Source organism: Chamaea fasciata, unplaced genomic scaffold (assembly GCF_029207755.1).
Source record: "Chamaea fasciata isolate MVZ Bird 193981 ecotype frontalis unplaced genomic scaffold, bChaFas1.0.hap1 SCAF_21, whole genome shotgun sequence".
Classification (NCBI taxonomy): domain Eukaryota; kingdom Metazoa; phylum Chordata; class Aves; order Passeriformes; family Sylviidae; genus Chamaea; species Chamaea fasciata.
This window is the reverse complement of record NW_027094106.1, coordinates 9,669,033-9,682,119: the sequence shown is the minus strand read 5'-3', so window position 1 is coordinate 9,682,119 and position 13,087 is coordinate 9,669,033. Positions and strand designations below refer to the sequence as shown.

General features: G+C 50.9%; 1 protein-coding gene across 6 annotated transcripts in view; it reads left to right on the top strand.

The window, feature by feature from the left end:
- The window catches only part of ACACA (acetyl-CoA carboxylase alpha), a 99,688-nt gene that overhangs the window by 77,495 nt on the left and 9,106 nt on the right, over window positions 1-13,087 (top strand). For all 6 annotated transcript variants that reach the window (XM_066201960.1, XM_066201961.1, XM_066201958.1 and 3 more), the window contains 7 exons: window positions 1,123-1,266; window positions 1,373-1,493; window positions 3,103-3,199; window positions 4,575-4,671; window positions 5,280-5,415; window positions 10,524-10,701; window positions 10,962-11,074. In XM_066201960.1, coding sequence (XP_066058057.1) covers window positions 1,123-1,266; window positions 1,373-1,493; window positions 3,103-3,199; window positions 4,575-4,671; window positions 5,280-5,415; window positions 10,524-10,701; window positions 10,962-11,074 — 886 coding nt within the window. The remainder of the gene's footprint in view (window positions 1-1,122; window positions 1,267-1,372; window positions 1,494-3,102; window positions 3,200-4,574; window positions 4,672-5,279; window positions 5,416-10,523; window positions 10,702-10,961; window positions 11,075-13,087) is intronic.

Here is a 13,087-nt window from a genome sequence, read left to right as displayed (position 1 = left end):
CATCTGCGCCTCGGCTTCTTCTGTACATAAACCTTGACCGGCATCTGCCAGCTCCTCTGTTCCCAAAATGAGCCGTGCTGGGTTGTTTGGGGGAGGCCAGGCTGTTGGTGTGTGTTCGAGGGGGGGGGGGTTTAAGATCCAAATGAAGCAGGTGTGTAATGTCCTCTGTCTGTTAGAAAGACTCAACCCATAAAAATAACAAACGGCGTGTATTTGCTGGAATGTCAAAGTTATGAGTTTATTTTGTAATGATGTGCTCCTGCCTTCATGAGGTAAACTGGCCGTGGCAGAGGTGTTATTAGTAATATGGAGTCAGTGGAGCAGAAAGCCAAGTGACCGAGAGATCAGTGTATCAGTCAGGGAGAGGGCAAATGGGAAGAGACAGCAGGAGAATGAGAAAAGAGCTGTGCTGCCCAGGCTCAGATTAGAGATGGAGCTGTGCAAGAGAATGAGGAGCCCCAGCCTGCTTCTGTCCAGCCTCTCCCAGGAGCTGCTGGGCCTTTGTCTGTTTGGTTTTTGTTTTGGTTTTTCCCCCCCCCCCAGTTAACCATTTAAATATGTCCAGCCTAGAGTTTTCTTGCAGCAGTTTGGGGTTAGTGAGCTGAGCTGGGCTCAGCACTGGGGAGCTTTGGTCACACTGCAGCTAGGGAAAGGCAAATGGGAAAACTGCCTCAGTTTCCCCACTGGTATCATCCCCCTTGGGGGTCGTAGAATCCAGAATGGTTTGGGCTGGGAGGAACCTTAAAGATCCAATTCCACCCCCCTGCCATGGGCAGGGACACCTCCCACTGTCCCAGGCTGCTCCAGGCCCTGTCCAACCTGGCCTGGGACACATCCAGGGATCCAGGGGCAGCCACGGCTTCCCTGGGCACCCTGTGCCAGGGCCTCCCCCCATCCCAGGGAACAATCCCTGCCCAACATCCCATCCACCCCTGCCCCCTGTTGAGCAGCTCTTCCCTGCACACAGGGCTTGGCAGGCTGTGCTGGGAGAGGTTTGCTCCATCCTTTTCATTTCCAGGTGATGCTGAGGAGCTGCAGGGGCGAGTTTTGTGTGTAGCTCCTTGGCCAGCACCTCCTGGTCACATCCCAGCACCGATGGCTTTCCCCTTTTTCTTTCCCCAGGTGCTTGGGCGGGAAGTTTACACCTCCAACAACCAGCTGGGAGGGATCCAGATCATGCACAACAACGGGGTGACACACGACACTGTCTGCGATGACTTTGAAGGGGTCTACACCATTCTGCAGTGGCTTTCCTACATGCCCAAGGTAACTCCCAGGCCTGCAGACCTCTGGGGTGCCGCTGTTGGCTTTGTCTGCGGGGTTTTGGGAAAAGGGGCTCTCACTTCCTGCTGTATTTTCCTTTTTCCCTCAGAACATACACAGCCCCGTGCCCATCCTGAAGGCCAAGGATCCCATAGACAGGACCATCGACTTTGTTCCCACCAAGACCCCCTACGACCCTCGCTGGATGCTGGCTGGACGCCCCAACCCAAGTACGGCCAGGACATGCGGCAACTCAGCTTGTTTCAGGGCTGCTTGCCAGATGCCTGCAACCCAAATATGTTTCAGATTCTGTAAAATAATTACCTCTAAGCAATGTGGAGATAAAATTTAAATATTTACATGTAATAATATTAATCTATAATATTATTCATAAACAGTATCTAAAAGTGGCATGTAAATTCTGAGTGCTCAACGACACCGTACTTTTACAGATGATGTATTTACTTAGAATAGTCACTTTTACGGATCTTTTTTAATGATTTAAGGGAAAGTCCATCCACAGAGGATCTGTATGTTAAAGGAATCACAATATTCCTGCAGATCTTGGGCAGTTGCTATGTTGGCACCACTGGGGTTGTGCAGCCTCGTGTAGGTACAAGCCGCAAAGCGGGTGACCATTACTCCTGCTGTTATTAATGAGTTTGGGGGGCTAAAATGAGATTTGTGATAAACTAAGTTTTCTGGTTTTGGATAATATTTTTTCATCATCTCTCAAGCAATTCATCCAGCTGTCCGGGCGCCGCGAACGCCGGCTTCCAAATCGAGTGACTTCAGATTTTAATTTAGTGGAAGCGTTAAGGAAAGCAGATGATTCCCTGTGATAAGTTAAAGCAGATATCTCCTAGGTGAAAAGTTAAAGCCATTTATTAGAGGAGATATTGCCGTGATATTCTTCAAACTGACGCCCGACACGAGGCCAGAATCTAAACGATCAGCTTCGGGCTCGCGATAAAGAGATAATTTTGAAATGGATGGTCACATTTTACAGTGGGGCCACAGAGGCAAGGAATGTAGAACACAGTAATTACAAGTTTGGGCTTGATAAAACACTCTCCATCCTGTTTAAGTCAGCAGAGGTTAGCGTGCTCGGATCTCCACTTTTTAATTGGTTTTGGACTTGGGTTTGCTGAGGCAGAGGTGCTTGTTCAGAGGAAAGAGCTCCTCGGGAGCTCTGTGCCGAGGGGTGAAGCTGGGAGGGATTTGGGGTTTTGGGGGGATTTTTTTGTGGGTTGTTTTTATGCTGGGCTTCCCAAAACCCCAGTGCAAAGCAAGTGTCCCCAGAGACTTGTGTTCTCTGTGACTGGCTCTAAAGTATCGTTGACATTTTTGTATTTAGTTCCTGGGTTTCTTCAGCTTTCCTTCTTTCAAGGAAAGATTAGGGAGGATCAAGAGAAGAATATGAGATAAGTTTTAAAAATAGAAATAGATGTGTTGGAAACCGCCTTTAATGACTTTACTGCCTTTTGACAAATGTTTGTAGTCTTGAAAAAAGCAGAGTTATTTATTTAAAAGCACGGGAAGTCCCTCTGCTCTCCGAACCCCATCGTTTAACAATAAATGATGCTTTTGCTGATAAATTGCTGTCTTTATGCAGACTAGGAAATGAAATAAGACATGATGGCTGAAGGCAGACAAATGCTCAGCTGTCTAATGTTCCCTTGTATTGCCATCTATTTAAAATGAAATAAATAAGAAGACAGTGCCATGTTACTCAGTTGGCATTTTTAAGCAAGTTCGAGTTGCTGCTTTGATATTCTGTTTTCTGTCTTCCCTCCCTCCTTCCTCCTTTGATATTTTCCTTTTTCACCTTCCCTTTAGATCAGAAAGGGCAGTGGCTGAGTGGGTTCTTCGACCATGGCTCATTCATGGAGATCATGCAGCCCTGGGCACAGACAGTCGTGGTGGGGAGAGCAAGGTAAGTTCGGAGGTGTTCTAGACAACTGTAGAAATCCAGTTTGGGTTATGCTTTGCATTTCTCTGGAGCACAACATCCCTGTGATTATTTCTTTCTCTCTCTCTGTGTGTATATATATCTATTTAATAGAAAGAGTTGGAAAGAAAGGGATGAGATGACCTTTAAGGTCCCTTCCAACCCATTCCATGGCTCTCTAATTCTGTAATTTAAAGGCTTCCAGGCTAAGCAGTGTGCCAGGGGTGGAAATCAATGATTTGGCAAAGCCAGAAGCTCTCTGTCCATGCTCAGCTTCACTTGCAGTTCCTTTCTTCTGTCAAATTCCAAGTGGCTTTGGACTCTCACACAGCAGGGCTATATAACACAAATGAAACAGACTCCTTTCAAAAGCAGTGGCACTTGGAAAAAAAAAAACCAAATATGAATGAATTCTTCTGGGATTGTTACTGTAAGTGCTGCCAAAACTCATCTCTTGTATGTATGTTTGGAATATGTGTGCTGTTGGCTGTAAATTGTCTTTTATTATTCTATGGCAACTTGTCCAGGGACACACTATAAAACAAGATGTAGCATCTTCATGTGCTAGCCTGATAAAATTTATATGAAGTATTATGGAAAACAGAAGTTATTTTGAGCTGTTTTCAAGTTCAATAAATAACTGTAATACTTGGATAAAGATGTTCTTTATTAGGTCACATGGGCCCTAATATAGAAGTTATAAGTTACCGATTTAAGACGGCTTCTGCAATTACGGGGTTCCAGCAGACCCTCAATCATGGGCAATGGGAATATTTCCAGCCCCTCAGTGCACATGGGCCCTGTCTCTTCCCTGCCTGTTCGTGTGTCATCAGCTTGGGGTGGCTGAGGAGGGAGAGAGGGCTCTGCTGGGACTGTCCTGGCAGTGTGATGGCTTTTGTGTGTGGATCCCCTGGGAGGCAGAGCTGGGAATCCTCCCTGGTGCCTGCGCTCCTGCCCATCCCTCGGGCCCTGCACCCTGCCCGCCGGGCACTCACCCTGCAGCTGCAGAGCTGGGCAAAACACAGGAAATGTTTGAAGTCCCTCCCAGCCCGTTCTGGGATTCTCTGGTTTTTCACGGTCGAGACCATCAGTACCAAAATCTGGGTGGTGGCAGGTGCAGGGTGGTGGATACATTGATTTACCGTTCAAAATCCGGGTTTTGGTTGATCCTGTTTAGTTTTTTAGATGGGGAATGTGCTCGTTTTTGGAATAGATTTTGCTTTGGGAGCTGTGACCTCTCTGGGGCTCTGCAGCCTCGTGCCCCAGAAGGCCAGCACGCTGCTCCTGTTGCGTGTCTCTGCTGGGTGTTTGGCTGTGTAAGAGCAGGAGTGGGAATTTGGTGTGTCTCACCTGTTTGCAGGCTGGGAGGAATACCTGTAGGAGTGGTTGCCGTGGAAACGAGGTCGGTGGAGCTCAGCATTCCCGCTGATCCCGCAAACCTGGACTCGGAGGCCAAGGTGGGTGGGCTGTGTGTGCTCCCGGCCCTGTTTGTCCTCTGTCCCTGTGCAAGGAGCCCTTGTGCACGTGGGATTCCTTCCTGTCCCCATTCCTGGAGAGCTGGCAGTGCCTGGCAGCTGCTGGAGCAGTGCCTGCACCGCTGTGTGACCATTCCTGCAGCGCTCCTGCTTCCCTCTGCACTCAGGGGTTGGGGCCCGAAAAGTCACCTCCCTGCCCTCTTGCTGTGACTGGGGTGTTCCATGGCTTTCCTGCTCTGACATTTTGCTCTCCCCCTGCCTGATTTCACAGCCCTGGCCCTGCCCCGTCTCTCCAGGGCTTTCTCCTCTCCGTGTCCTTGTCTTTCTCTCCTCCTTCCCCTCCTTACAGCATCACAGTGTGTCAGGCTGTCCATACTCTCTGTTTTCTTGGCTGAATTAATGGGAATGCTGCCGCTGAAGTTGGTGGCAAAAGGATTGCCCCAATTTTCCCGTGGCCAGGCAGATCCCACGCATCTCGCCACGTTCCCCGTTGTTTATCCCACATCACAGCTCCTGAGGATTTTTTCTTTGTTCTCACTCTTACATTAACGTGCTTCAAGGCCCGACAGTGGACTTTTTCTTCCCACCAGATAATCCAGCAGGCTGGGCAGGTGTGGTTCCCTGACTCTGCCTTCAAAACAGCCCAGGCCATCAAGGACTTCAACAGGGAAGGGCTGCCCCTGATGGTCTTTGCAAACTGGAGAGGCTTCTCCGGGGGAATGAAAGGTGAGCAGCGCTTTGGAGCTCTCCTGGGGGTGCTTTTGGCTCAGTCTTGGCTGCTCGGGGCACCACGGGGCGCTGCTTGAAATGTTGTGAAGTGCCAAGGGCGTGGGATTGGTGCTGTGAAATCTGAAGTGAAAGATGAGGTCAGGGGCTCTCTGCTGTGTGAGGGAAGTTCCAGGGGCACTGAGGTGCTGGGAGTTCTCGGAGGCTGCTGGGCTCTGCTGGCTCCTCAGCTGGGCACAGGGCAAAGCCTTTGAGAGACGCCAGGGTGGGAGAGGTGGCAAAAGAGGGCAAAATTCATCCCTCCGGAAAACACCCCTTGCCTTTGGGGGGTGGATTCTGCTCCCTGTGCTGCCCCTGCTCTCCCTGCACCGAGTTGCTTTCCCAGCCACACAACTAACTCACTGGGAAGGAGTTGATGTAATTTTATCTTGTTTATTTACCTTATTTAGTCCTTAAATATCATTTTTACCTTAAAATGTCAGATCTGGCCTTGCTGGGTTCCTCAGAAACAGAGTTTTAGCTTTGGAGCTGGGTGGAACAAGGCAGCCAGGAGGATGTTAATATTTATCTTGCATATCCTGAGTTATTCCAGCTGGCAGGAGGAGGAGGAGGAGGAGGGAAGGACAGAGCCATTGCAGTTTGCTCCTTGCATTTTCCAGCCTCCTGCTTGCTGCTGGTGTCTCCTGACACTCTGGGTGTCCCTCGGGGAGTTGTTTGCAGTTTTGGTTTCAGCGCTGGCTGGGGATTATGCGGGGAGGGAAAATAAACAATTATGCCACCCCTCAGTGCACACAAACACACTGCCAGGAGCCGACTGCACTGTGGGTAAAATGACTCCAAAATTGTGTGTAATGAGTAGGAAAAGATTAGAGACAGCTCTTGCTATGCTGAAAATTGACATTAGGGAAGGGGGAGGAAGGAAGGCAAAAAAAAAAAAAAAAAAAAAGAGGGGGAAAAAAAAATTAAACCCCCTCTTTCCTAGTCGGCCTGGGAGGTCCAAGTCCTGCTGTAAAATAAATAAATAACGCCCCGAATAAAGGCAGCTCGTGGTGCTGGTGGTGCTGGTGGTTCCCCCAACGAGCTCTCTCCGTGGCCAGAAGGCTCCTGAGCATAATGTGAAATTAAATTATGAAAAACTGGCTGGAATATTCCAGTGGAGGAGCCATTTGGCTGGGGTTTATTTGGGCGAACCGGCGGTGACCCACGACGGGGAGACATCCGAGCGTGAAATTCCCTGGAAATTAGCACCAGGGTCCTGGGCTCGGCAGGGAGGGTTTGAGCACATGCAAATCCCTCTGCTCTCGTGCTTTCCTTCTCCCTTTTTGCCCGGGACGGATTATAAATAGCAATTAAAAAAAAGAAATAATTGAGTGGAGTGAAGAAGTTTGGAGCTGGGGGTGGCTGGGCTCCAGGGGTTGTGTGGGATGGGTTGATGGGGTGCCTTGGGCTGGGTTGTCTTCATGTGCCATCTGATGTTCCAGCCAGGCTGGTGGGATCTGGTCCAGCTCTCCAGAAGGGCAGGGAGGGCTCTGAGAGCCAGGATTTACACACAGGGAGATGGGGATGCCTCCAGCGGGCTGTGTGGGGTCCCTGTGGGGTGGGACAGCAGAGAAAGGGACAGGATTTACACACAGGGAGATGGGGACGCCTCCAGCAGGCTGTGTGGGGTCCCTGTGGGGTGGGACAGCAGAGACGGGGACAGGATTTACACACAGGGAGATGGGGACGCCTCCAGCGGGCTGTGTGGGGTCCCTGTGGGGTGGGACAGCAGAGAAGGGGACAGGATTTACACACAGGGAGATGGGGACGCCTCCAGCGGGCTGTGTGGGGTCCCTGTGGGGTGGGACAGCAGAGAAGGGGACAGGATTTACACACAGGGAGATGGGGACACCTCCAGCAGGCTGTGTGGGGTCCCTGTGGGGTGGGACAGCAGAGAAGGGGACGGAGCTCTGTGCCCACCCTCCTGCAGACCCAGCTCTGCTCTCCTGGGGACATCTCTGCCTTGCGGGTGGCTGCTCGTGGAACCCCTGCCTGGTTTGGATTGGGAAGGACCTGAAGATCTCCTGATTCCAACCCCTTGCCATGGACAGGGACACCTCTCAGCAGGCCAGGCTGCTCAGATGAGGCTGAGGTTTAACTGAATAACAGGGATTTTGGCCTGGAGCACCGTGGGGACCCTTGGGTGGTGGCAGTCAGGGAGGAGGATGCTCCTCAGCAGATCTGGGAGCACCAAGGGTGTCTCCAGCCCCAGGAGCAGCAGCAGCTCCACTGGCCTTGAGTGTGCAAAGGAAGCCAGCACTTGCTTTGATTTAATAACCAATACTGGGGTTTGATCAGTTGTTTAATCAGGATGCCAAGGCTGCTGGGACATTCCAGGGCACTGCAGGGCTGCATTGCAGGACCATGGGGGGACGAGGCTCATCCTCCTGGAAAGCTGATCCCAAAAGATCCACGGGCACAGAAATGCTTCCCCGACCCACCTGCTGGCACCTGGGAAATCAAACCCTTTCCTGGGAAACCTGAGGGAGGTTTGGAGCTGTGAGAAGGCACCGAGCTCCCCCAATTTCTCTGCTCCTCCTCCCTCTGCCCTGTTCAAACAATTAGTGCTGCTCTTCTCTGCACTTCACCTGAGTAAAATATATACCCGTGGCAGGAGTGAAAAATGTATTGCTAATTACACAATTATTTTATTATGTAGCACTAGTAAAAAATGTCTAGTAAAGAATTAATTCAGTTAAAATAATTTGAATCAAGCAATTATTTTCTTAACACTAGAATTAGCTGAAAGTACTTCAAGTGGTTTATTACTAGCACTACATAATAAAATAATTGTATAATTAGTAATAAATTTGTCACCCCTTTTGAGTCTCTTCCTTTGCTCAGGACAAAGGGAAAGGTTGGAGTTTTGTTTGGTTCTCAGTCCTCACTGTCTCTGCTGGGATTTAGGTTTATTCCCAATTAGAGGGAATAAATTGTTCTTCCTCTTGTCAGCATTTGATACCTCTTAAATAACATTAAATTCCTTTTCTTGGGTGTTTGGGCAATGGCCTTGGAAATGAAATGGAGAGATCCTATCAGTGCCTCTGGTACTAATATATATTTTTATATATTTGTTTGTGCGTATACATTTAAAATACAAAGGAGTGTGTGTCTCCCAAAGAGTTAATTGCTTCATTATGTTCATGTTAATGCTTAACACTGAAATGAGGGTTAAATGACAAAGGGGACCTTGGCTGGAGTCTCCCTCTTCCCCAGAAATGAGGCTTTTCTCGAGGGGTAGAAGGGTTTTAGATGAATAAAAGTGTCTCAGTGTTTTCAGACCGTTCCTGTTGCAGCAGCTGGGAGGTAAATAAATGCAGCTCCTTTAGTTTCTCTGCACTGGTATTTTAATGGCCAGGAAAAAAAAATAGAGAAAAACTGGGAGGGTCCAAGCAAAAAAAACCCCCAGTGATGGAGGGGGCTGGAAGAGGGAGGAGGGATGGGTACCTGTGGTGCTTAAAGACAAACCCCACTGAGAATCCTGCTGCTGTTTGTGGTGAGCCTGAAGGAGGGCAGACATTGTGTAGGGTGGGACAAGGGGAGGTGACATGAAATTAATGGGGAGGGAGGGGAAGTTTGGCTGAGCTCCGAGGGGAATCTCATCTGTCTGGCCGTGGAAATGCCCCTAAAGAAGGAGTGGATTTATTGTTTGGGGCTTCTGAATGGGAGCTTTCAAAAGCACTGTGGAAGAAACGGTCCTGTGTGAACAGAGAGGTGGGCTAAGATGAGCCTAATAACTGTTTTTCATTTCTTGTATTTTGATTTAATACTGCTAGATATAATTATATGTAACAAAAAATATATATGTATTCAAGAGTGCCCGTTTCCATTACAAACTGTATCCATTAGAAACTATATCATCTCGGAGAAATTCTTCTGCCTTCTCTTCCTCCCTTTTATTTAAATCACCTTTGGGGCTGGTATTTTCAAGGTACTGTCTTTACACTGTGGAGTTGTTCTTATTAATTTCGAGCAAAATGCCTTAAACAAATTCTAATGGAGGAAGAGCGGAGTGCTGTTCCCCATCCCTCCCCACACACGTTTTTTATGAAGATGTGGAAAAGCTCTGCTGCCCTTAGGTGCATTTTATTCCCATTACATGAGTTGTGGGAGAGGTCCAGGGTAGTAAGTCTGAAATTGGGCAGTACAGACGTACCCAGCCTGAGTTCCCAAACTGTGGGAATGCTTCTGGGCTGGGAGGTCAGGGATGGATCGTCCCCAGGGCACCTGGTGGAGAGCAGCTGGTGTGAACTGAGGACGTGCAGCCCTGGCATAGATGTGGTTTCGTGGGAAGCCTCCAGAGTGGATTTCCAGAGAGGAGGTCCCATGGCTGGACTGGTGTGGCAGCATCCTGCAGGCTGGAGAGGGACTTTTCCCAAGGGTGTGGCGTGGTAGGACAGGGGGAGTGGCCTTAACCTGGAGGAGGGTAGATTGAGACGGGATTTCAGGAAGAAGATCCTCCCTATGAAGGTGCTGGCTTCTCTGGGAACCTGAGGATGCCCCAGCCCTGGAAGTGTCCAAGGTTGGGGCACTGATGAGCTGTGACTCCAGGCTGTGTGTCCTTGTCCCCAGCCCCGTCTGACCAGCTCCGTGTCCTTGTCCCAGCTCCGTGTCCTTGTCCCAGCTCCGTGTCCTTGTCCCCAGCCCCGTCTGACCAGCTCCGTGTCCTTGTCCCAGCTCTGTGTCCTTGTCCCAGCTCTGTGTCCTTGTCCCAGCTCCATGTCCTTGTCCCAGCCCCGTCTGACCAGCTCCGTGTCCTTGTCCCAGCTCCGTGTCCTTGTCCCAGCTCCATGTCCTTGTCCCAGCCCCGTCTGACCAGCTCTGTGTCCTTGTCCCAGCTCCGTGTCCTTGTCCCAGCTGTGTGTCCTTGTCCCAGCCCCGTCTGACCAGCTCTGTGTCCTTGTCCCAGCTCCGTGTCCTTGTCCCAGCCCCGTGTCCTTGTCCCAGCCCCGTCTGACCAGCTCTGTGTCCTTGTCCCAGCCCCGTGTCCTTGTCCCAGCCCCGTGTCCTTGTCCCAGCCCCGTGTCCTTGTCCCAGCCCCGTCTGACCAGCTCCGTGTCCTTCCCCAGACATGTACGACCAGATTCTCAAGTTTGGTGCCTACATCGTGGACGGGCTGCGGGAGTACCGGCAGCCCGTGCTGATCTACGTCCCGCCGCAGGGCGAGCTGCGCGGCGGCTCCTGGGTGGTCATCGACCCCACCATCAACCCCCGCCACATGGAGATGTATGCTGACAGAGAGAGCAGGTACACACCCCTCTGCCTGCCTGCAGTCCCCAGCTGGGGCTGCCTGGGCTGCTCCCGGCGGCCTGGGGCAGTTTGTTTCCGTGGGGGGAGCCTTGTCTGCCCGGATAAACCGGAGCTAAAAATTCTCCCTTCGTTTTGTCTCCCTCCCCGTTCTCTTCTCACACGCTTTCCAGCTAACCTTGAACCGTTCTTGAACCGGTTTGGGGTCTGGTGACCTGCAAGCCAGGTGCACGAAGTGCCTCTTCCTTTTCCTTTTGCAGGGGAGGGATCCTGGAGCCCGAGGGCACGGTGGAGATCCGGTTCCGCAGGAAGGACCTGGTGAAGACGATGCGCAGGGTGGACCCGGTGTACATCAGCCTGGCCGAGCGCCTCGGTACGTGGGACACCCTCCCAGGGGCCACTGGCACCTGGGGCACCCCTCTGAGGGCCACTGGGGCCTTGGATCGGGGTCATTTCCATCTTTATTTGCTGTTGTCTGACTTGGGAAGAAAACCAGATGAGAGCACTGCATGTGTGTCCAGGTGAGGTGATACTCATGGGCGTTCAGCACACCCAGGGTGTGTAATATGTGGCTTTTTGAGCTGATTTCTCTTTCCTATCATATTTTATTGACTGGGTCTCACAACAGACCCTCACTGCACGTGCCTGCGTCTGATTTCCACCTTGGCTCACTAAAGGTTTGTGGGCCGAACCTTGAGCGGGCGTCGTTTCACGTAAGGAAGGGTTTGACCAAAGACATTTTGGGCTGCAGGACTGTCTCTGAGTGTCTGGGGTAGCTTGCAGTGATGATGTCGGCGTGCTCTTCAGTTTCAAGGGAATGAGGAACGTTGTCCATGTCTCTGTAACCAGGGGGGCTGTGCAGAGCTCGGTGCTGGCACGGCCGGGGTTGTGTTATCACCACTCCGAGGGATCCCGGTGCCTGCTGCACACTCAACATCCCAAAATACAGAGTGTTCAGCAAAATGCACTTAATATCAGATGTGTTCTCTCTCGGGGGAATAGGCTCTTTAAATAGTTCTTTACTGGCTCTTACTGTAAGAGCATAATCTTACAGAGCCTCCTTTTACCTCCAGAATTGACTACATTTCAGTGGAGGGAGAAGCGTGCCGTGTGGGTATGGCTTGAATTTATAAAGCCTTTCGGGATCCTTCAGGAGGAAAAGTGTTCTGCAAATGACTGATAAATCCTGGCTATTGCTGCAGTTTTTTTGTTGTTTGGTTTTTTTTTTTTAAATTTATGGCAGGGCAACAATTTGTATACAAAACAACCCTCCTGATACGCCTCAGGAAGAGAATAATAACGGGTGAAGGGTGAGGGGATGCCCTGGGATAGTGGAAGGTGTCCCTGCCCATGGCAGGGAGCGGAATGAAATGATCTTTGAAGTCCTTTTCAACTCAAACCATTCCATTACTCTGTGACTTAAACTCCAGTTTTACAGTCTGCAGTTGTAGCAAGGAGGTTATTTTCAGAAAGCGTCACTTTTGGCCTCTGTCAGGCTTGGCAGTGTCCCTTGAGGAGCAGAGGGCCAGTGACCACCCCAGATCACGGGGACCCAGCTCAGAGTCCCAAAACAACTCTCTGGAGGTGTTCAGTGGAGTTCCTCAGGCAGGCAGGACCCCCAGCTGCCCCTCGCGTGGGTGTCTGTCAGACAGGGGGAGCAGGAATCTCCAGGGAAGGGGAAATCAGATGTGTGCTCAGGGAGGGGAATGTGCTGAGCGCTCAGCTCAGATGAATGGCCCTGCAGCGCTGCTGCTGCTGCTGCTGGAGGTGTTTCCCTTCCCCTCCCCACACTGCCCTGGCTGTGCCAGCAGCAAACCAAGCCCTGCTGCAGGCAGAGCCCGTGGCCTGGGGATGGATCCATCCCCGGCATTGGAGCCACCAGGAATGCTGTGCACAAAGGCTGGGGTGTGGAAATCCTGGAGGGAGGGGAGCAGAGCATCACCTTCACTCACCCCTGGGGGTGCAGGACGCCCTTGAATCCTGTGGGACGCTGGAAAAAAAACCACAAGGGGGAAGGTGGGATAGAGTTTCCTGCCAACAGCCCCAAAACCCCGGCGCCGTGCGAGGAGGCAGGAGCCTGGTCAGGGTTTTATCCCCCCTCTTCCTCTACAGGGTAATTACTCCCAGCAAACTCCATACACTTTAATTAAAATGACTGCAACACAAGAGCAAGTCACTTACAACTGTACATAGGCAGAGCTCTAAAAGCTCCAGTCGCTGATAAGCATCTCCCTGAGATGGATCGTAATTGCTCCCAGCGTCGGGTGATCATTGCTGTTGTTTTGGCACTGATTCCAGTACCAGAGCAGGAAAAACCAAGATTGCAGGACACACTGAATTGCATAATTTTTATTTTTTTTTTTTTTCCCCCTTCCCGGTTTTCTTT